The sequence below is a fragment of the Aulonocara sp. 'chitande type north' Nkhata Bay genome, linkage group LG4 (genome assembly GCF_057382095.1).
Source record: "Aulonocara sp. 'chitande type north' Nkhata Bay isolate Kocher_YH1m ecotype deep benthic linkage group LG4, A_spYH_male_GT1.1, whole genome shotgun sequence".
NCBI classification, from domain to species: Eukaryota; Metazoa; Chordata; class Actinopteri; order Cichliformes; family Cichlidae; genus Aulonocara; species Aulonocara sp. 'chitande type north' Nkhata Bay.
Genome location: NC_141347.1, coordinates 33,224,051 through 33,247,535, shown reverse-complemented (window position 1 = coordinate 33,247,535; position 23,485 = coordinate 33,224,051). Strand labels below are relative to the sequence as shown.

The window sequence follows — 23,485 nt, the reverse complement described above, 5'->3', positions numbered from 1 at the left end:
ACATATACGTCTCAATTTCAATAAACAAATAAAATAAAAAACCGGGTCAGAATCCAAGCTGGCTTTACTGATTCACTTAAATACATTAGCATCACCTTGACATTTGCCGTATTAAGTGAATGTAAAATGCTATATATAACACAAACCCCGGCATTATAAAATGGTTTATCATTTTTTTAAAATTAAATAAATAATTTATTGCTATTAACCTAAACCTAACTTAAACCCAAGTGCTTATCTTTTTGTCATTTAGTTAGTAAATATGTAGTGCATATGTAGTGTAGGGATTCCTTTGGTGCTTAGGAGATTCAGCAGTTGTAAGAACTGTGTTTGTGGGAGATGCTAAGGTAGCACAGGACCAGGTGTAATAGGCCGCTTTGTCTTGCTCAGAGAAGGAAGCTGATTCAACACAGTACTCTAATCTGTATGTGTGCAGTAGATCTACTGTTCCCTGAATGAGTTACTGTAGCGGATTGAGTAATAACTGGGGATCGGTTTTCCTCCAGAGAGACTCGTTTTAAAGTATTTCCTCAGGAGTCATATACCCAATTACCTGGGCTCCGTGGTGTTGAATTTCTGTCATTCATTGAGTTGTACTTTCAGTATAGGGCTTGCTTTGTTCTGTTTGTGTTTAGGATTTTTAATTGACCTCAGTTCTTCTGTATTCTTTAGGACTTCCGGCGGCTAGTGCGCACACTTAGGCCAGTGGACTACGATGGCTTTGTAGCTTTCTAGAAAAGTTGAGTGTAGTGATATGGGAGTGTGATCATGTAGTCTGGGTGAGGTCATTTTAATAGTACCCCAACTTAATCTTTAGTAGGACCAGTGGATTATTATTATTATTATGTTTTAACATTTTATTAACTGATGTACATTTCCTTTTGAGGACCACACATGTCCACGCGACTCTCTGGCAATAAACTCAAGTAATGTATGTAACTACCTATAATTAATTAATTTCAAGTTTTGGAAGTTATTAGGAAGTAAATAAACAAGTTATCCAAGTTTACACAAAAATCATTTAAAGCAAATCTGGCCTTTGAAACACTAGGACGCTTATTTGATAAGTTATGTTGAAACTTAATCTAAATTCACTTTAAATGCACACTGAGAGATTAAAAAAATGCAGGTATTAAATTTATTGATTAAAAACCCCTTAAAAAACAATGGGTAACTGTATACTGATTTTTATCCTGTAAAGTAAGAGTTTAAAAAATACTTTTTCTCCGAAAGTAATATTTTTTACCAACAGCTTTGAGTTCAAGATTATTTTACTTTAAATAATTGTATTTTACTTAATTTAAAAAAAATGCACGCCGTGTTATGTTGACGAAACAGACTTTTATTGCGAAATTCCTGACCGGAAAAGGCCTTATTAATCCTTGCTAGCTTGCTCTCGCTGGTGTCGAGCCTAGCAAGGGGAGAGAAACCGTGGTAGAAGGCACAGTACGAAAGATTCAAACAACTTTAAGGTCGATAAACATCTGGCAGCGTGGAAGAAAGAAACTGACAAGGTAGGTGAAGGTCTCACCTCGTTTTTGTAATTTATCTTTCCAAATCTTGACTCCTACTAAAGCCCGAAAATGGAGGTGAAGTGTGCTTCCATCATGAGGAGGTTGCACACAACACTGATTAAACAACAAGATCAGCGACAACAACAACAACAGCAGTGGTGGCAACCGTGCAGTAATGCCCACAGCGTGCAGTTCAGAAATGAGACATAGATCAGTGCAGATGTGGCAGCAAATGGAAGCAGGAGCGAGCAGAGTGGTTTGAAAGCGGTGCAGTAGCTATAGTAGTTAGCATCGGTAGGTGTCATGCAGCCCACAGAACTGGTGGGGGCTGCGACAGTCAGACTAATTCATGTAGGTTTACACGTTAACCTGCACACACCTAAATTAGACCAGGTCCCATAAAACCAAATGTGGGTCAGAGAGCGTGTTTGCATGCAACAGTGTGGAAGGCATTAGGGTGGTATTTTATTATATTTAACTTAATAAAATAAACTACGCAGGTTGAAGGTTTGGGGTCGATCACACGAAGAATAAATATACAACAGTTTATTTGAATGCAATTGTTACAACTGCGTGTAAGCATAAAGGGAAGCTAAGGTATGCTATTTCAGCTGCTGTAATGTCTGAGGACCATCTTTGGGTGCCAGTAGGGTTAGGTTGTCATCTTTCCCTTTTTATGGAGTTTACAGGTACTTGTAAATGGCATCACCACTTATTTTGATATGGAAGAGTTTTCCTTTCCTGCTGATATCTCAAAGGGATTTGTATTTCGGGCTAGAGTGAAACCACTGACCGTTTGCTTGCCAAGTGAATGTGTTAATCACTACACTATGGAGCTAAACCCATATAAAATTAGTGAATCGTGAGAAATGTTCCCATCTAACCCCTGCAAAATCAGTCTGTTTTTAATGTCTGTGACATGCAGTAACAGGAACAAGCACTTGTACTCTGTATGATTTATGTATTTTCTTACAATCCAGTGGAAGCTGAATTTTAGGTAATCTTTCCAGGGTCCTGTGTTAGGTGGCTGTTGCCTAATATGCAACTCTTTCAACCCCTGCGTTATTTGATGGTGGCTGTTAAAGGGGTTAAAGTATAATTGGAATCCTTTAATTGTCTTTAAACATCAGATGTTCAATGTAATTAGAGGCAATTCCACTATGATCTCAGTCTTGGATTGTGCTTGAAGAACTTTTAAGTCTTTTTGTAATGTTCTTTGAGAAGTCACAAATTCACAAACTGAGTCTGCATTTTTTTAAGTTCTTCCAACCTTTTTGTCTTTATTGTTCACATGGAAAAAAAAAAACAGCAGTGATTTAACCTAACTCTATTTATTTCTATTTTTTTAGGTATCACCAGCAACTTGACAACACCTCTTCTCTCCCCTGGCTCTCCAGTGTGTAAGGACACCACCTTGTATGTCATATCTCAAAGTCACCCAGTGCCTCTCTGCCTAATAGGTCCTACCCTTCCCCTTCATCTTCATCAGTGCAAAAACTATCCATACACCAGCAAGTGAGTAACTGTAAGTTTTCAGCCATTTGAGCAAAGTCAGACACGCCACAGCTACCAAAGTCAGTATTTTGTTAAGTTTGGTGCCCCCAAGTCCTCAAAGCTCTTCATCACTTCTTAGTATTACTCAGTTGTCTCATCAAATCAGCTCATCAAAGAAATCTGTAAACAGCATTTAGCACCATTATGGCCTCCATCACGCAGTCATCCGAGCTCGAAATCCCAGACAACCACAAAGAGAGCTGGCTGGCACTACTTTCTGCAGCAGAAGTGTATTGCCAAAAGTCTGGCTGCGACCTGGCCATACTCACAGCCTGTAAGAAGTTCCGGTCGGTGACTGGAGAAGGAGAAGTGGGGAGGAAGCGGGAGAGCGGCAGTGCCTTTTCCAGGGAGTGCGATTTCTCTTATAATGTATGGGGTCAGGGATTTCTGGCTGAGTCGGCACGTCGCTACATGGATGACATCGGTGTGCTGCACTCCACAACCATGCTAACAGCCCAAAAGCACACACGCCAAGCTGGAGGAGAGGGAGGAACCAAGCTAGTGGTTGACTTGACCTCTGACCCTGGAAACAGGGGGGTGAGTGAACTGTTTGCTTTAGATAGCAAACTGCGGTATTGATTCAGAAAGTTCACATCTGTAATGTGTTTGATTCTCTGTTGTTGGTGCAGAGCTTAACAAGTGACGTTGTAGTGGGAGGAGTCAGTCCTAGTGGAAGACTGTACTCCCAAAACTACCCGTCGATCTACAGCTCAGGAGCTGTGCCCGGGCAGGGCGGCGGGCAGAACGGTACCGGAGAGAGGGAACGTGAGAAGAGCGCGTTGGAGGCCGAGCGAGGTCGACAGAGGTCTGGGATTGAGGATTTAGAAGAAGAGGGTGAGGATGAAGAAGAGGAAGAGGACATGGATGAGAGGAGACCCTATGGGAATGAAAGTGCAGGTGAGGAACGACACTGTAATCTGTTGCTGTCCCTGATCCATGCAGATTCTTACTGTGTTATCACTGGAAACGTGATGACTTGAAGTATTCTGTTTTTTTTTTTAAATTTAAGAAAAAAAACCTTAATTATTATAATACATATGCCCACATATAAGTTCTATTAAACTACACTCGGTTTCACAAAAGGACACATGAAAACCACGTCAGCATCCACACTTATTCAGTTGTAGTTTGACTTTATGTTTGCTGAATTATTTTAATAAAAATTCAACACGTTGCCTTTACCTAGTCTGTTTTGTAGGCCTAAAGATGGTGTTTGTGGCCATTCATTTATGCACAGCTCTCTTAAGGTCCCGCCACAGCATTTCAGTGAGGTTGAGGGCTGGACTGAGCCATTGTGAAATCTTGGTTCTTTTTTGTTTTTGTTTTTCCAAGCTATTCTGTTGGAGATTTTCTGTTGTGCTTAAGATCACTGTCCTGTTGCACGATCCAGTTTCAGCTATTTTTAGCTGCTGGACAGATGGACCCACATTTGACTGTAGAATACTTGGGTAGACAGAGGAGTTCATGCTTGATTCAATGATTGCACGGTGCCCATGTCCCGCAAATGATGGTGCAAAACAAGCATCATTCATCATTCCTCCACCACCGTGCTCAGTTGGTGTGAGGTGTTTTTGTTGATATCCTGTGTTTTGGTAAACTCAGTGCATCCTTTCCAGTATTTATCAAAGTTTCATAACCATGCTCAGATATAATGCATGATAATCTTTCAGTGTGAGAGATCTTTGACATTTGTCAAATAATAATAATAATTATTATTCATTTTTTAATTTTTACAATCAGTCTCTAATTGTCATCCAAAAAAGGAAAATCCCTGGGAAAACCCAAAATATCTTCATGGGACTTGGTAGTGATTTGCTCATTTAGTCTTGCAGGCTCTCTGGCACCATTACTCTCCATCCTCAGACTATTTAATTGCTAGTTTTATGAGCTTTTATGAGCTGGCCATATTTTCCAGCCACACACACTTTAGATAATGAGGAGGTTGCTCATTATTCAGGTTGTTTCAGTGTTTTGATCATTAAAACGCTTCATTCGTTCCGTTTTCACTTTCTGAAACAGAAATGTTAAAACAAAGAGTTTTAAAACATTTTGATGTTGTTGAAATGGGTGCAAAAACATTTTGAGAAATCAATTTGTAATGCATATGTTGTGTTTATTCCAATTCAAAGTATGCCTTCTGCTTCAGGTGTGTTCTCTATGGATGAGGACTCTGTTTCTCGGGACTGTGAGCCGTTCTTTGAATCTGATGGAGAGGAAGAGAGCACGGATGGTGAGCGTTCAATATGCCGAGCATCATATGTACACATACACATATGTGCATGAGCTGAATTTCTTTATTTTTAAATTTGTTTCAGGCTCCTTGAGTGAGGATGCCCCTCCGCCATCGCGCGGTATGGCTGTGGGTCAGGGTGCGTATTCATCCCGTCAGTCCCATCCCATGGCGTTGGCCCGCTCCCTGCCTGTATCTGTGCCTGTGTGGGGCTGCAGAGGAGGCAGAGCTGCTCAGGGAGACAGCAACAGTGGAGAACGGGTGAGCGCATCTCAGACACTGAGGCCAAATGATCTGACCTTCTGTGTCACACATGGAGATCGGTGGGCAGCCAGTCAGTCGTTTACAGCTCAGACTAACTAGTTTTAACTCTTAACTTCTCCTAAGTGTTGATCACCATGGTTGGTTACATACAGACTCAGGTCAAAAGGGGCCAGCAGCACTGACTACTGAGCAGTCGGGTAACTGGAAAAATTGTTAGAATCCTTACTGGGACCAAAACATTACATAAAATGCAAAGTGATAGTTTAGAGTATAAACCAGCAGAAACTTTGGATTGTAGGTTGAATTAGTGGTGCCTTTTGCAGTGTTTCATTTTCAACCATTTTGAATGTTTTGTTTTTTTTAAGCATTTCAGCATTATACAGTTTAATAAATATGCAGTAGACCCACTAATATACTTACATAATCCTGAATAACAGTCCAATAACATTCGACTCCAAAGAGAATTCAATTTTATTAAATCTAATGATGCGTTTCCTTTTGATTGCCCGTCAGTGACCTCACATCTGCTCTTATCAAACTAATCTGTGTGCTAATGTTATCAAATCGCATCACAACAACGTTCAGCAGCTCTCATGAATTTATTTGTAGTGCGTCTGTGTCGATCACAGATAACATGCTAGGCCACCCCACAATTTAATTTGCCAGATGGTGTCTGCTACTGTAGCTCTATGGCCTGCACTCATGTAATGTAAAGTTAGTGTGATGGATCATACAATGGAGGCTGATACCTTTAACTTACTAGATAATCTAAGTTATGTAGTACAGAACGGCAACTGGGAGAGCAAGTCCAGGAAAAAGTGGAGTTTCTGCTGGGCCAAACTCAGGCATGCCTCTTTCCACACACTGTCATGCATAAACAAATAATAGTTTGCATAAGTAAATGCATAATGCATCGAAAAATGGTGGATAGGAGCTGCACAGAGAGTGTCGTGTTTTACAACCCCTGTTCATTGCCATAAATGAAAGGAGGGGGAACAAATTAGAGGTCAGATATGAGAAACTCTCAACTGTGCAGATGATTGATGCCTGCTTTGCTTGAGCTGAAACACCAGAGCTATCTGTTTGGGAGATGGTGGCTGCTCAGTTTATAGTTGTTTGTGATATGTATTCTTTGCATGTGAGCTGCACCAAAAGTGCAAGCGTTGCAGTTTTTAAAGAGTCATTTCAACGTATTTCATTAATTCATCTTGAATATCCTGAATATATAGCAGCACAGTTACAGCTGCAGTCTTGTTGTGCTTATGTAGGTTGATACTGTTCAGACTGGTTCTAACTACTTCTTTAAATGTTGGGGATAGTGGGAGATATAATTAGGAATATGTAGATGTGTTACATTCAAGTAGCACTGAAATGTTTTAACAGCCGTGAATAGTTAGTGCAGTCATGTGATGCCTTTAAAAAGGTTTAAACAATAATAAACACATTATTTTTTTATGGTTTGATCTCGTTTCATGTCAGATTTCACTTTTTTTTTTTTTTTTTTGGTTGGATAACTTACCATGAGTTAAACTCAGTGCTGAGCTGAGGTTTATCTGGTGGTACTATCTGTAACTAACAAATTTCAATGGTATTAAATGTTAGAATGTCATTATGAGGTTTTCTGATTCAGAATGAATGCAGACATAATGCCTGGTTGGTAGTTTAAACACAAATGTTATTATCTGTTTAAGAACAGACAGTTGAAGGATTTTTTTTTTTTTTTAGTCCTGAAAATAAATTCTGGAAAAAAATGTGCAAACAGAATTCAGATGCTCTGATCCAACAGCTTGATGGGCATAGATAAACGGACCTCCTGAAAAGAAATGGGTCATGACATTTTGATAATTAAGCAGGCTTTTGTTTTTAGCGTTCATGCCCGTTGGTGTCAGTCCATCCTGACATATTTCATGCTGTCTGAAGACTAAAACAAAGACGCTATTCATTTGCACCCATTAATGGCCATGACGGCACTGTCGAACACAACTGACAGAAAGAGTGTTTACGGTCGAGCTGGGAATGTCGAACACCAGAAATGTACAGGAAATGAACATGAAAAGGCAATATTTGATACTGGTCAGTTTCAGTCCATATCCCTTGTTAACCCCTCGTTTTCCCTGTGTTTGTCTCTTAGTCGGGCTGTGCTGACCTGGAGCACATCGCTGCCAGTATGAAGGCTCTGCTGGCCCCTGGAGCCACTGATGGGACGGAAATGTTTGGGGCCCTGCCTCGACCCCGTCTCAACACAGGGGACTTCTCTCTCAAGCACTGAGTGAAGGGGGGAAGGAGAGGGTGTAGGGAGGGAAGGAAAGGGAGTGAGGCAAGTACAAAGAGGGAGAGTGGTAAAGGGATAGGAGGAAATGTGGAGAGGAGTGAGAGGAGGAACCCTGGATTTTCTGGCAAATGTGACGTACAGTATGTGACACAGTGTAAAAGCTAATACCTCCATTTATTTCTCACTAACCAAAATTAACGGCACATGCTTTGTGGAGTAACTTTCCTAAAGAAATGTGGTTATGAACACTAACGTTTCAACACTACCCCTGCCCCTCCCACTTCGTCAATACTAGCTTCCACGACACTACATTACAATTGGACCTCGAGATGTTTGTGTAGTGACCCACTGCACTGAACTAAAAGTCACTAAAACAGGGTGTGTAAACATGTACCTGGTGTTTTTTGGACGTTTGCCTTTTGGTCAGGTTACCTGTGAAGTGATGAGACTTTGGGGAAGAGCTGCCTGTACCCACTTCATCATAGATGCTGCTTCTTTGTGCTTAAGTTCCAACTTTGAGTTGTATTAGCTTTATTATGAAGATGAGGCAATATGTGGTAGTTAATAGTTTTGTTTTTTTTTGATCGATGCCACTCTCAAGTCTGTTAAATGTTGAGGCATAATCCGGAGACTGTTAGCTTAGCTCGTCTCAGTTTGGCAAAGCTTTGCACACCAGAAAAGCTGAAAGCAAACCGCAAACTAGATGGACTCAGTTCAACCTATCAGCCCCACCAAAGCTAAAAATTAACATGTTATAACCTGCGTCTTTACCAACAGAGGGATCTAGGCCTGTAACTAGTTTATCCAGCCCTTCACAGCAGCACCCGACTGTGCAGCATTTCTAGCTTTACAAATGTCAACAAACAAGGAAAAATGGATACATTGGCCATAATTTCAGCTTAGGAGTGTTCAGGGGTGTTTCTTTTCACTGTCAGCATTACAGTGAAACTGTTTGAAGTTGTACTGTGAAACTGTACCCTTACATATGGTGTAAATTTTATAAGAGGTTCTGTAGTTCTTTACACAAATTCGCCAGCATATGGTGCTAAAAATGGTTCCTACCTCCACCCCAGAATTACAGGAGGAAACTAACATGGGTCTAAATGATTTGCAATAGGTAGTGGTGCTTAGTAACTTTACTATGCACACAAAACTGTCTTTAAATCGTTGCTGTAAACAAATTAGATGCATGTTAATCAGTGACTTTTAAGAGCGAGCCAGCCCCTGTGCTATATAACTTCTGGTTCTCAGTTCACACCTGCAAAGGCATTCGTGTTTCAAAGAAGGTAAATAGGCAAATTGGTCCTTTTAAAGTTTAAAAATAGCAGGGAGAGTCTCAACTTTTACGGAGAAAACATAAATCCAACATTCCCATGAAAAAAATCCTATAAGATCCGCACAGATCTGTGGGTTTAAATACAGAAAACGTTTGCATCTGTTGGTCATTAATCATTGACGAAGTCAGATTTAACTGCAGGGCCTCGCCGTCATTTAGCTCAACATGCTAAAGTTGCCACATTTGTTTTTTTTTTCCTTCTGTATACTCCCATCATTTACCTGGTAAGATGACCAAGAGGCCTGCTGTTGCCCCCAATAGAAACCAGTCTATTCCTTCTAAGGGGTAGAAACCAGTGGTTGCTTTGATATGAAGCTTGTGGCTTTAGATAATGTGAGCAGAGAGCAGAGGACACCAGCACCTCGTCGTAACTTGTCTATTTTTACTTTTACTTTTGCCAATGAATGACTGACTGATAGAATGATTGTAAATCAAAACTGATTTGTAGAAGATGGGTTTTTTCTTCTTTTTTTTTTTTGCTCCTGATATGTTGTTGAAAAGATTGAATGAATGAGAAGACTGTGTGAGAGAGGGTGAAAGAGAGGTAGAGTGGATCTGAAAAGATAAATGTCCATGTGTGACATTTCGAAAAACAAACAAATGTTCCGTTAACTACTTTTATGTTTCAAATAAAGGAGCAACACCAAGAGAAAAGACTTCCTGTATCATTATAGATGTATTCTTATAAAAGGCCTCTAGAGTGTACCAGCGCTCTGTGTTTAAGTCTGCTAGGCAGCAGTCACACAGATATAATAGAAGAGCTCAGTGTTATTACACAATATGAGAGTTTATTGACTACATTTGGCACATACAAAACATCCAGACTGAATAAAACAGGCAGTCTAGCTCATGAAAAGTCCCAGCTGGATTGAAATATACCATTAAATGCCCATTCTTCTAAGTTTAAATAACACAGATAAATGCCTGTTAGTATGACATTTGGGCATCTCTGTGGAAATGGTTACAGCACTTGTTCCCCAAACATCACAAGATCCCCATCTCCCCCTGCTTTTTAAATTGATACGTGACCCTCCCTCCCTTTTCCCCGATTTGCTTCTTCTACTGTATCACTGATCCTTTTTCCGAATAAGGCAGAATGAATTTGGACCAACCCAGAAGCCAGGGAAGACCTTCTCCTGGAGGTTTTCTTTGAATTTGTGAATCAGCCGCACCTCCTTCTCAGCCTCTCCCTCCACCAAGAGGAACTTTATGATGCCTGCGGGCTGGTCGACGTAGACGCCCATGGTGGAGAACAGGGGCATCTGGATGTCCACGTTCTCCGCATTGTGCCAGATCTGACAGCAGGAGCCAGACCAGCCGGCACCCCAGGAGGTTTTGTTCTCTCCGATGCCGCAGGGTCCGTCCTGCATCTTCCGGGGTGAGCTCTCGCTGACCACCCCGATCACCACCCAGCCGTCGTATTCCACCTCCCAGTACCCTCGATGGCCCAGCAGCCCTTCCTTGCACAGCACCTAAAGGTTAGACGAGCCATAGTAGGAAATTAAGCTAGCAACAAAAAAAATGGCTTCAAGAATTAAATGATGAGCAGAATTATTGATTTGATTTGCAGGCAATTTGATGAAGTAATGTTCCTAATACATTTTTTTCCCAGTAGATGCACTTCTGAACCTTTTAAATTTGCTTGTCTTTAATTATGGTAAACTGTCTTTGGATTCTTAATTGTTGTTGTCAGATCAAGATATTAACTTGGAAGACTCTAGTCATTTTTGATTTTAACATACAGGAAAAAAGCACCAACATGCTGGTTCCAAGACCAAAAGTTTAAATAAAGTTCTGGTTCCTGTTAGTTTTACTTCCTGCCTCTTTGATGGGCCCCTGAGCCTGTTCCCATAATGCCCAGAACGATGATTAACTCCAAGCTTACCTGTGGTGAGTGGTCGTATCTCTCAGGTCTCTGGTGATAAGGGCACACTGCATCTGATGTACGAGCCACTTTAGAGCCGCCCTCTGAAATCCACAACAGTTTCTCTGCAGTTCTGTCATCGAAAGAGAGGGGGATCCAATCTGAGGAAAGGGGAGGGCAAAAATACAAACTGAGACCGGGAGGCTGGTGATGGACTGGTGGCTGTCTTTCAGAGTAACCCAAAATTAAAGACTTTCAACTTTAAAATTGCACGTCTAAGTTTCGAGATCTACTTTTTGAGAAAGAAAACAAAAACCTTGATCTTAAATTTCTGTTGTTGCAGTTTTCAGAGTATTAATGTGCAACTTTTCTGTTTGATTTTTGGCTTAAATTATGTTTAACTGATATCTTTGGATTTAATTGGGGGCACTAACCTAAAATAGTAATATTAATTAACTATTTTTGCATTTATTCCACATTATTGTAATTTCCCCCCCTCCACTACATAAACATTATTTTGTCATCGTAAGTACATCCTTGTGCATGTACTTGCATGAATACTTGAATACTACTTTTGCCTTTATTAAAACAGATTCAGGCCTTCTCACCAAACATCTGGACAGGTGTTCGTCATTATTCATAGACAGCTGTGTTCAGCTTTTCTTTGTTTTACTTTTCTGTTAAGTAACCCAAAGATGTTAAATGTCATATTTTTATGATATAGAAACTGTTTTGTTTTGGACCGTTCCTCTTCTGACAGGCTCCTGGAATCTTATCCAAGGGTATCTAGAAATGCTATGTCCCCAGAACCTTTGGCACTCTACCACCTCGATGCTTCACTGTCAGCACTGTGATGCATTCATTGTGAAAGTCGTGGCTAGGTTCTTGCCAAACACGCCGGACCCCTTCTGAGCCGAATAACTTTATCTTGGTTTCATCTGACAGAAGAATGTGCTTCCTGCTGTTTTGTTCCGAATAGCCAGCGAGAGTTTTCTGTCACTGATGTTTTGCAGTGTCTCTTACACTCCCTGAACTGCCACATAAGATCTTCCCTCCCAGTTTCAGTGAAAAGCCCAGTACCACCCCTGTGCAATACTTGTAAGTCTATTTTTCAGAGTTAAACTGTACAAGCAGCGCATTGACCATGATGTCAATTTAGGAGCACAACCCCTGCTGCGCGGTTTACTTCCTCCACTGCTTTTTCACTTTTCTTTTTGTTTCTGTGATTACAGATTTTCTAACATGTGTAAATTTTTGTTGTGTTGAGTTTCTACATACAAGCTTTTATAGCTGACTTAGCTGTTTTTTGATTGTTTATAAGAGAAAATCTTCATTTTAGTGCTCCTGGAGTGATTAGGATTTGGAAAATATTGTGAATTACCATGTAGCTCTGTCAAATCCAGTGTGTTATTGGGAGTATTAGTAGTTTATATTAATGAATAGCACCTGGGTAAATGTGAAAAATTCTCTCATTTTGGGGGATACTCAGAGTGAGAGTTGAGGAAAGACTTGATTAATGTGACAAGTAGGGATGGGTACCGATGGCACCGGTTCTGACATAAACGGTAGTAACCAGACCGAAAAGCAGCGCACATTTCGGTGCTTTATTTCGGTGCTTTTTTTTCCTGAGCTGTGATACACTTCTAGCCAATCATTTTACGTTTCCGAGGATAGTGGGCGGGGCCAGGTACGTAAGTTCTGTTAGAGCAGAGCTACAGATTAAAAATGTCCAAGGCGAAGCGGTCAAAAGTCTGGCTGTACTTCACAGCAAAATATGCAAACTCAGCAGCCTGCAACAAGTGCTTTAAGCTGATACTGTGATACTGTCAAAGGAGGTAACACCAAGAATCTGATTAAACAGCTGGCGATGCATAGCGGTTTTTTTAAAAGCCGAGAAATGCGCCGTATTTGGTAGCTTGCTGCGAGACCTCACACCGTGCACGTCGGGTGGGTTGCCAGTTATCGGACCCGGAGCAACATCCCCCAAAAACCCGAAGAATAGAGTCCTGGCCCCTAGCCCTGCCAGTGTAGCAGAAATGATGAGGATGATGATGGCAGCAGCAGCCGTTCTTCTCTGCGTGAGTAGCTTAATTCGTGTGTAATTTACGTTGAGTAGGCTAACCACGTTATTACATTAATGCATGTAAGGTGAACTAGCAAACATCATCATAGCTACATGCGGCTGTCTTCTTGTTTGATGGCAGATACTCCCTTCACCCTGGCCAAAAAGGCTAAAATGACCAAAGAAAAAGTGGGAAACAATTAAACATGAGAGGGTTTAAGTTTGTGGTTTTTCCATTGTTTAAGCACTGCTTCCAGCCAAGAGTGATACCATATATGCCACATAGCTGCAGAAAAGGCACACATTGTTATCTTTTTACAAAAAAAACCAGCTGAACATGAGAGGTTTTTGGACAAAGTTTGTGTTCTCCATTCTTTAAGCACCGGTTCGAGCACCGTTTAAGCACCGACACCGTTTCAAAAGTACTGATTTGGCACCGGTATCGGATAAAACCTAAACGATACCCATCCCTAGTGACAAGTGACCCTTCAAAGACGGGCTACGTTAAACTGGCAGGTGAACTACGAACACTGCAAACATAGGTTTACCTACTTACCTATCCACCCACCCCACCTTACCCTTTTAGCATAATTAATTTAACTTTATCCACAAAATGCCTTTAAAAAAAAGAAAAAGAAAAAAAAGAAGGTGGATACACTGGATCATTCCAAGTGTGTGTGGACAGTGTGACAGGCATTCTTTAATTTCCTTAGTGTTAAAGTGATATTTTTCAGAGGGTGGTTCTCATTTATACAGCCTGCATGAAACAACATGGTAACAACTCAAGAGGCAGTTTTTGGGATCCATTTTTGGGACATTGTAGTTTCAACCCTGCAGAGTAAAATCACCCACATTAGCTGTGCATTAGATGATCAATGACATTGTAAGTTACAGGTGGAGGTGAACCAGTAGAACCAGCTTGTTTGTGTGTGTGTAGGTCGGACCTCAGGAAGAACAGCTAAAGCTGAGGCCGATGCTTTAACAAGCAAGCAAACAAACATGAAGTGCCAGTGCCGTCAGATTCTCTGAACTCCCAGTTCTCTTAACTCCTCATGACCCTTAACATCCTTCCTTCGTTCATTATTGCTTCTCATTACTAGCTTTGTTTGGTAAAGATTAACTCCTGGGTCTGAAAAAGAAAGTCAGTGCTATAAACCTTTATTCTGTCTAACAGACAGCAGGGGGCATCGTCTAAGGTTGCAGAAAGAGGTTTGTGTAGAAATGTCTGGGAAAAGTTTAATGTCTCAGTCGCTATTTTTTTAAAAGTCTTATTTCATTCAGCACAGTTATTTTGTAAATTATTGTCCCATTTGAGTAAAAGAAAAATAAAAAAGGATAAACTAAGGCATGCTGTGGGCCCACTGTATGACTGACACCCACTTTGAGGACACACCTGCGCAAATACAGTATTATACTTATAATTTATTCCAATGTGGATCATGTTATAGTACACGTTTGCTGACAACATCAGTAACCTGATGATGTAATCTAACTCAGCAATGTGAGTGAATGAATCTCAGGGTTGGAAAAGCTTAAAAAAAAAGTTGGGCTATATGAGAGTCAGCCCCCTGCAGAGTGTTCCCCTACAGTCTTTCTCAGAATCAGCTGCTTACTGTGTGAGCAGTGAGTATAGCAGGGTAAATAATATTTACTGACCTTACTTTAACAGTCAGCCTGGTCTAACCCCCCCCCCCCCCAAAACAACAGCAGCCAAAAAAACAGGCATAATAATAAAAATTAGAAGCAACTATTGGCAAGTGACGAGGCAACTTTGAATCATTTGACGTTTAAGTGGTGCGCTGTTTCTGTGGGATATAACATTTGTGAATATGCTGTTACATATTTATTTAATAATGTAGTTAGTGACTGGTTCTGGGAAATGTAATAACCATTTAAATACATATTAGGAAGTGTAATAGACTAATTGAATTTGGTGTTAAGTGATCTGGTATCTAAGTCTTACACCACGATTACTTTCTAAATTTTTATTCATTAACCTTTTTATGTGGAACAAACTTTGACCATTATTATTTTAATCTTTGATCATCTTAATAAGTTTGCTCCATAATTCTTTTGAATTAAAAAAAAATAGCATGGCGTGACATTACTTAATTATTAATTATTCATCTTTTTTTCTTTACTCAGGAGCTTCATATTAAAATAAAAAGCCTTACATTTCATGAAGTCGGCCCTGGTGGTTGGTTCGGGGATATTGGGCTCATATGGTGGCAGTATTACTGAAAAGAGGAGGAATAAGTGGATAAATAATGACACATTGATTTAATTTAATGCATTAATATCCACATGCAAAGCCTTCACAACAGCGGGACTCCATGCTGGTTTTTACCTTCTGTAGCACTACTGTTTTTTCTCCCTGGAAAAGAAAACGAGAGCATCATTTCACTGCTGTCTACTACAGACACTGTATATGGAATTACAGCCTGTCCTCAGACATGATTTCTCACATGAGCTTATATGACAAAAAGCTGACCGCTCGACGCCCAGGGTGGCAGCGGCGGTTACTTTAAACCTTTTCATCTTCCTCTACAGGCTGCACCTTCTTCATAGTGTCTGCCAGCACTGCAGCTGCAGTTAATCACCTGCTGCTCTCAACACATTGTAGATCACATAGGGGTATGTGTGAAATGTCGGCTCAGCACTGATTCATGGAGTTCCCTCATGCTTTTCAAGGTTCTGGTTTCAACGTATGGGACTCTGCATACATTTGCTGGGAACACCGTTCATGGCCACTGATGACAGGAAGCTGATTCTAAGAATTGACTTTCTGTGGGATGCTTTTTCTTCCCACCGCTGTGGGCGTGTTTATCGTGTCACAGGCTCTCCGTTTGTTCTTCCTCCAGTTTGTGAGTCACTGCGTCTTCTGACATTCGGAGAAAACTGTGATCCCTCACCCGTCCGGTCATCAATCATGCCTCTGCGTATGTCAAGTTACCATCTCTCAGATTTCACACAGAAAACGATTCGATTATTTTATGCTTCACGCTCATTTAACAGACTGTTACATCCCGGTATTTATCTGATTTGTCTAACAAAATAAGACAGAACAGGCTCGTTTTTCTGACGTCCTATATGGAGGGTATAACTGTGTTCATTTAATGAGAAGTCATAAAACATGCTTTCTTTCACTTTTTAAGAAAAAATCAAGACAATTTAATTAAACTAAACCTCACCCTACTTAAACTCTGCTCTCCCTCCCCTCATTTTTATACCATAAGAGGCTGTAACAGACTGAAATATAGTTTTATGGCAGTATTATGACCGAATCCCTGATTGTCATTCATCTCCACTAAAAAAGATAGTAAAGATTTAAGGCTTGGCCATTTGGTGAGGACATGTAGATTAAGGGTTGATTGTTCAATTATAATTGTATAAGTCGTTGCTTTTAGTGATCTAGTACTTCCTGCAGAGTGGAGGCTTTGTATGGGTCAGTACATAAAAACTTAATTTGAAAGTTGTGCTTTTATTAAAGCTGTATAATATCTGTTGAATGGCCAGAATTACATTACTTTTACTTTGTTGTATACTTATTCAGTCCCAGTTGCAGGCTTCATAAAAAGTCTTGAATTAAAAATAAAAGCATCCAGTGCAGGAGTATTTTTAACTTCAGTATTATGACGTAATTTGATTAGTTGATTTTAACTCCTTTAAATATTTGTTGGGTGTTTTACGCAGCGACAGTGCATCCTGTTTTATAAAAATCCTCATATACCTGTAAACTTTATTTGTTAAAGGTACTGTTTGTAGTTTCCGTCTGCCAATTTTAACTAAAGGTTTTACCAACAGGGGGCAGCGTTTTCCCACACCACCATTTGTTCTTTTGCCTGTTTAAATAAAGGTGATACTGACTTGCTGCATCATCTTGTGGTACCATATGAAAGTATAGCTTGGCTGAGTTAACCTTCAGTCAGTTACTATCTCTTAAACACAATACAAAGATGTTTTGAACATGAATTTGTAGTGGTAGTATTAGCTCATTTTGGAAGCCTAAACAGAGGAAGGACATAAACTTGACAGGATAAATCGAATAAATTCATGCTTCAGCTTGATACTTGTTCACTTTGAGTTTATATATCTCCAGGTTTAGTTGATTTTTATATTTATTATTTTTTTTAATCATTGTCCTTATGTTTTTCTTTTTTTTCCTCTTTTGTTGTATAGATTATTTAATGGGATGAACTACAAACTCTTTAAAGCTGTTTTTGATTATAATGGTTATCCTGTGTGTAGTTTTGATTATTAACAGGAATGCAAATGCACTGGATCCCGCGTCTTTAGAAAGGTGACTTCTGTGCCCATAGAGGTTTCCCTATGTCTGAAGAGGAGAATCCAGCACGTATCTCAGCCTGGGGAAACTTTACCTCTACGACCTGTGTGACCCTCCACTGGGGAGGATGCCAGCAGCGTGACAACCAGAAGGACAAATGATGGCCTGGCATAACATCTGCAAACATCAGATATAATTGAAGGGGTGGCATTGCTTTCTCTGAAATGTGTTGGCTTGCAATTCTCTTTACTGTGGCTAATGCACCGAGGTAGGGTAGGGTAGGGTTTCCAGAAGAGGAGTGGGCCAACTTTAAATGTGTTGGCTTTTCCTCAATAGGTAAAGTAATGTTCACTGGGTGCTTTAATTAAAACCTAAATATAGGCTGAGGTATTGTTTTGCAGGAGCTCATTACGCCAAGAACAAATACCTGATCAACATCACTAAGGCCAGAGAATTTGATAATTGGCTGGGCATGCAGACATATTAATTAAACCGTACTGAGTAGGATTCAGTTACAGACGAGGTTTGAGTTTGGATATTGTCCACATGTCATGATTGACTTCAACAGCAAGCCTGCCAGTTTACAATGCACAAGCTCAAACGTTTTAATAGACTGATGCGTTCGCATAATGCTGCACCATTGATGGATGGGGCAGACAGAGATTTGGCAGGACAAAGCAGGATATAGTGAAGGTCATGAAGTCATCATTGGAAACTGGGAGCAGAAAGTCGCTGGTGACAGATCACTTCATCGGTCTTTCTCTCTCTCGTCCTTTGAGCTCTTTCAGAAAGGAAGCGCTCGAGCTCAGCTCAGTCCAGCTGGAAAGGTCAACGGCGACTCTCACAGTGTTTCACAAGAAGTGTTTGTTTTGGAGTGTCACGAGGTAAACCTCTTTTTTCACCCCCTCCCCAGATTCCTCTCTCAGTGGGACAGAGCTATCTGCACAGATCAGGTTCAGAGCATCCCACTGAGACAGCAAGATGAGAAGATAGTGAGATGAGGTGGAGGGAGATCCAGGATCATCCCTCTAGTTCCTGTCAAGTGTCAAAACTTCCTGGCTAGAAGCCCTATGGGTGACGAGCGCACATGTGAGATGGAGATTGGAAGGACATAAAGTACACTCAGAAGGAAAAGGCCTTTTTGAAGGGCTAATACAAGTATGTAGGCTCCCATAACAAATTTCCATTTTGAATTATTTAATTATTTTTAGAGTATTTTTATGCATCAAAGATTAGCTAATCACATTAGTTAGATTTGCCACATTACGCTTGCATTCATGTACATTATGGTGACAAATTAAACTTTTAATGGCACTAATTCCTCCAGGAGACGACAAACTGCAGAAGCCGCGGGTGCTATATGTTACATAAAGGCAAAATCAAACAGCCATAAATAACACCAAGATGAGCGTTTGCATTTTGGTCCCTGAATTACTGTGCAGCATTTCACACTTCATTACTGTGGCAGCAGAGGAGGGATTAGCAACAATTGAGGATGGAGACGGAGGGAGAGCGGGTGACTTGGGTTATGCAAGCTATTATGGAATTGGAAAGACTGAAAAAATCCATAAGAAGCAGGTAGGATATGGAGAATCTATATGAAATATCTTCCTCTAGCTGGAGACAGAGAATGAAGCAACGTGGGCGTGTTTGGACAGGTGTATCACGTTGCTTAGGGACAGAAACAAGAAAGACAGACAGAAATATGAGCACTGAAACTGCAGGCGAGGCTGTGACATTGACGAAACGATCACCACCTGGCGAGAGGCTCTTTGTTGACATGATTAATGGACCAAACTGGCACAATCCAAGGTGAGGAAGGATATCTGGCTCCCAGCTAATGTCCAGGGATGGTCAGCGTGAGGTAACTTAACAACGTCAAATAAACAACATATAAAACACATAATAAATCAGTAATAACACACTGTGACAAACTGTAATTAAGATTTTTAAAGTCCATAAGGAATGGTAAATGAACTGCCTCTTAGATAATGCATTTTTACTCATTCACAAAAGCACTTTTTTCTTTGCCCAAGTGCATTCTATATAACAATCACACTGAGCAGCCCAGGCTTCAGTATCAAGGATAATTTGGCATGCAGACTGCTGCAGCCAAAGATCAGACCGCCAACTTTACAATTAGCAGATGATCTGCTCTACCTCCTGAGCCACCTTAATTTAAAACATACAAAAAAACAATCAAACAAAAACATTTGGGTCACATTACATTTGAAAGTCAAACATTTGAACTGCCGTATTTGTCATTAAATGCATCACAGTATAATGTACTCGAGCTTTAGAATATTGACTACAACAGTTCAAATGTCATGAAAGACATATTGAAGACACGATGCTCATAAAGACTCAGGTGAGATTGATTTCTTACCTGCTTTCCTGGGTACGGGCATGATTCTCGTGTTTCTCACGGCACAGTTTGGCATCAATCGGCGACGTCCTGTGAAAGTGCCTGTGCATCTCCGGAGTGTCACTCTTATTAACTTCCAAATCAGTAGAGAGGGGAGGTGCACGAGTTTGGGTTGGATGTACCGGCCATCCAACGGGATGGTCCTGTTACTTGAAACTCCTGATCCTTTCTTGGGATCGCTTGATGGAGATGAGCAATACATCCCAAGTATGCAAACTTATCTGCGTACACATGGACTGAGCACATGCACGAGGTAAACCCCAGAGCTTACATAGCATTTAGCACTGAGAAATTTAAGTATCTAGTTTAAAGAATGGGGGAAAAAATATAGCAATGTGCCCAAACCTCTTTGTGTCATGGATGTAGACAAACAGGGACGTTGGCAGCAGATACTTTATGTTCTGTGGATTGCCTCATGTGGCTTCTGTCAATCTATTGGATTTGGCAGGTCTGGAACTCAAAATCTTTGCTACTTTGTTGTGTTTGTTTTCTGGTAGAAGCCACTGCCTTTGGGGAGTGTCATTGCCATGGTAGGAGGGCGGTGGTGAGGTCAACATGTCAAAATGACATCAAGATGAATTTGGAAACGTGCAAATTTTCTGCCAGAACATTGCATTTCAACATGAAACTCAGTGCTATTCATGCAGCCTGTCAGCGGTTTTAATGTTTTGGCTAATTGGCATATGCTCACATCCACACGGCATATCAGTGCTTAGCCTTGTAGTGGCATCATAGAGGAGTCATTAGCATATCTGCTTAATACATGAAAGACCAGGAGGAGACACAAATCCCTGTAAGGGCTGCATCGGGAAGCATCTGGTGTAAAAATCGGTGCCAAGTCACACGTGTAGATCCATACGCTATGGTGACCCTTTGCAAATAAGGACTCGTCCTGTCACCTCAGCAACACGATGAACTTTGACTGACTTTTTAAACTGCAGCTTAAACTGACTAACTCAAGCTATAGGGGGTTATTTTCTGTACAGCGAGTGGGAGATGTCTACCCACCGGGGAGCTGTCGTCAACCCAAAAATCTCATCTATTTGCAGTTGCTTTGAGCGCACGTGGCAAAGAACTTGGAGCAAAGCTTATCAAAAATGCTGCTGCACTTCAAGCTTGCAAATAGCAATTTCTAATTTCTAATTAGTCTGTTTGTCCAGATTTTACTCACATTTACTGTCAGTTATATTAAATAATTAAATATAACATTAGCATACATTTATAGTTAGTATAGTGAGTGTACTGTTTTGTGTTTGAAGATAAGATAAATTTTTACAGTGTTGTGGAGTTATATGTTAATACTGTTGTAAACACCATACACAGGCATCCTTTTAAAGGTTCTGTCCTAATATCAACCCACTCCTGATCCAGAAGCATCTTACCTGGGGGAAGGAGAAAAAGAACTGGACCTTAATCATCGGTCCAAAGAAACAGATTGAAAGTAGGGAGGCCTTGAATCCATGATGTCTGAAGTCCAGGGTGAAGTTTCCACCATCTGTGAAGGCTCTGCAACATCTGCAACCATATCATCAGCTGGTGTTGGTGGTGTTGGTTGGTGGTTTTATCAAGTCCAAAATCAATGCAACCAGTTTTAGAGCCCTTCAGCTTTCCATGTGCTGACAAGCTTCATGGAGATGCCAATTTCTTTTTCTAGCAAGACTTAGCACACAGTGCCACAGCTACTACCAGATGGCTTGCTGTCCATGTTATTACTGTAGCTTGACTGGCCAGCACACATGCCTGACCTGACATGGAATCTATGGGCTACTGTCAACAGGAAGATGAGGAACACCCGGCCCAAAAATACACATGAGCTGAGGGTTGCTATCAAAGCAACCTGGACTTCTGTCTATGGGCCTGATTACCAACGATAACACACATTCAGTGGACGGAAAAAATTCAAAGCAATGCAACAATCCATGGTGACGGAGCCCCGACCACATGGTGACGGAGTTTTAGAAGCTGGACCTGATCTCACCGACTCAAGAGATCTGATTTTATTATAATTCTTCAAATTAAAATGACAAAAGCATGAAATATTTCACTTTATGTGGAAAACAACGTTAACAATCTAAAAGGTTGTTTTTTTTTTTAAATATACAATTTTGGGGAAATAATGTTTGGTAAAAGGAACTTTTTTTTTTTTTTTTTTACATATAATTGTAAGCAACATCTTAGTATTGAATTTATTGGCACATCCTGATAATTACAGTCAAAGAGGAAATAACTCCGTCTCACTGTTATTACAAGAGGAATTTTAATGAGGCGCAAGCTTAGTGATGGTTCCTGTAATACTACATACACACTGTAAGCCATGAAAGCAAATTTCAGCACCTGCTGCTTACTGCTGCCAGTGAGCCGTCTAACCAGTATTGTACCATGACCTTTGGTCTATGTGTGTTTAGGGGTGCTACATTATACACTCAGCAATCACTATGTAATATTCCAGTCCCGACCTGGCTGTTAAGTGTCTGATCATGTTACTTCATTGCATGTTAACATGATGGGGCTGTGGTGAAATGTATAGCACAATTGGTCGCTGGGGATTCATTGAGTGTGAGACCGTAATCTGCGGAGGCCTGCTGGGATGCTTTTCCAGGACTGTGAAGACTTCCCCTTGTAGTTTTCTTAGCTTTTCTCTGATTGACAAGGCAGGTGCTGGCCTCTCAGTGTTTTGTCCACATTTACAGTATTTGGCTCTAAGTATGTATGCTATGAAGAGTGTTTATCCCAGACTGACAGAAGTGACAAAAATAAATATTTCATGAAAACGATCACAGCAACCATTTAAATCTACTTAATGAGAAGAAATAAATAACATAGTCGCATTTTTATGCAAAAGGTACACAATCTAAATCTGTTATTGAATATATTTAATTAAATATAGCAAAAGTGAAAGATGCGAGAAAGAACAAAGACAGCAGAGCATTAATGTGTCTATAGGATTTGACTATTTTACTTCATATACTGTAATTTTAGACCCAACAAGGGGATCAGGAACCTTCTTCAGGGTCACGACACATATACAATCAATTTATGAAATATTCATTCAAATAAATCATATCAAAAGTATTTTTTTGGGGATTAAAAATGACAACTTCCTGAACTCAACATTTATTTAGAGAGTGATAATTACCAAAAAATAAATAAAGAGGCCAAACAACCAAAAGGAGGGAACAGATAGGGTGGACAGGGTCTTCAAGGCCAAAACAAGAAGCACAGCTTATGAGTCTATGTTTGAATTTTTTAGAAGTTTTTATATTTAATCTGTACTCTTAGATCATCAAACCAGAGGTGGGACCAAGTCATTGTTTTGCAAGTCTCAAGTAAGTCTCAAGTCTTTATCCTCAAGTCTCAAGTCAAGTCTCAAGTAATGTCAGGCAAGTCAGAGTCGAGTCTCAAGTCACTGGTGTAAAAGTCCAAGTAAAGTCACAAGTCTGAAATTTTGAATTTCAAGTCCTTTCGAGTCTTTAAAAAAAACCCCGAAAAAAAGCATGTTGCAGTTATATGCTAAATGTAAATATTAGACCATGTAATTTTTAAATCTGTGTTTTTCTCAACACATGACAAATAGTGAACTTAGAAAATATACACAAATTGTGAAATTGCACCTCTTTAAAATGCAGCTCAATTAAACCTAGCTCCAAGAATAATTTTCACCGACAGTTCTGAGATAAGC

At 40.3% G+C, this 23,485-nt stretch overlaps 2 protein-coding genes across 3 annotated transcripts; one reads left to right on the top strand and one right to left on the bottom strand.

The window, feature by feature from the left end:
• Positions 1–1,364: 1,364 nt before the first annotated feature.
• Positions 1,365–9,826, top strand: akt1s1 (AKT1 substrate 1 (proline-rich)). The gene is made up of 6 exons (XM_086290029.1): positions 1,365–1,514; positions 2,864–3,605; positions 3,698–3,965; positions 5,215–5,298; positions 5,384–5,559; positions 7,694–9,826. Exons 2-6 carry the CDS (start codon positions 3,213–3,215, stop codon positions 7,829–7,831), a joined length of 1,059 nt encoding a protein of 352 aa, XP_086146155.1. The 5' UTR covers positions 1,365–1,514; positions 2,864–3,212; the 3' UTR covers positions 7,832–9,826.
• Positions 9,827–9,936: 110 nt separating this feature from the next.
• On the bottom strand, positions 9,937–21,181 carry LOC147333085 (tripartite motif-containing protein 16). 2 transcript variants are annotated; one of them, XM_086290032.1, is made up of 6 exons: positions 19,768–20,313; positions 19,139–19,249; positions 15,444–15,470; positions 15,271–15,333; positions 11,056–11,195; positions 9,937–10,642 (listed from the first exon to the last, which is right to left on the bottom strand). In XM_086290032.1, the coding sequence occupies exons 2-6, from the start codon at positions 19,161–19,163 to the stop codon at positions 10,238–10,240; spliced, it is 660 nt and encodes a 219-aa protein (XP_086146158.1). In that variant the 5' UTR covers positions 19,164–19,249; positions 19,768–20,313; the 3' UTR covers positions 9,937–10,237. The 2 variants fall into 2 exon arrangements, with proteins under 2 accessions (XP_086146158.1, XP_086146156.1); XM_086290030.1 differs by lacking the exon at positions 19,139–19,249 and having other exon boundaries at positions 19,768–21,181.
• Between the last annotated feature and the right edge of the window lie 2,304 nt (positions 21,182–23,485).

Coding starts and splice junctions, on each gene's coding strand:
- LOC147333085 (XM_086290030.1), bottom strand. CDS start 20,008: ATGTATTGCTCATCTCCATCAAGCGATCCCAAGAAAGGATCAGGAGTT. Junction 15,471..19,767: donor GCCCGTACCCAGGAAAGCAG/GTAAGAAATCAA, acceptor TTTCTTTTCCAG/GGAGAAAAAACAGTAGTGCT. Junction 11,196..15,270: donor CAGGGCCGACTTCATGAAAT/GTAAGGCTTTTT, acceptor CCCTTTCCTCAG/ATTGGATCCCCCTCTCTTTC.
- akt1s1 (XM_086290029.1), top strand. CDS start 3,213: ATGGCCTCCATCACGCAGTCATCCGAGCTCGAAATCCCAGACAACCAC. Junction 3,966..5,214: donor CTATGGGAATGAAAGTGCAG/GTGAGGAACGAC, acceptor CTTCTGCTTCAG/GTGTGTTCTCTATGGATGAG. Junction 5,560..7,693: donor ACAGCAACAGTGGAGAACGG/GTGAGCGCATCT, acceptor TTTGTCTCTTAG/TCGGGCTGTGCTGACCTGGA.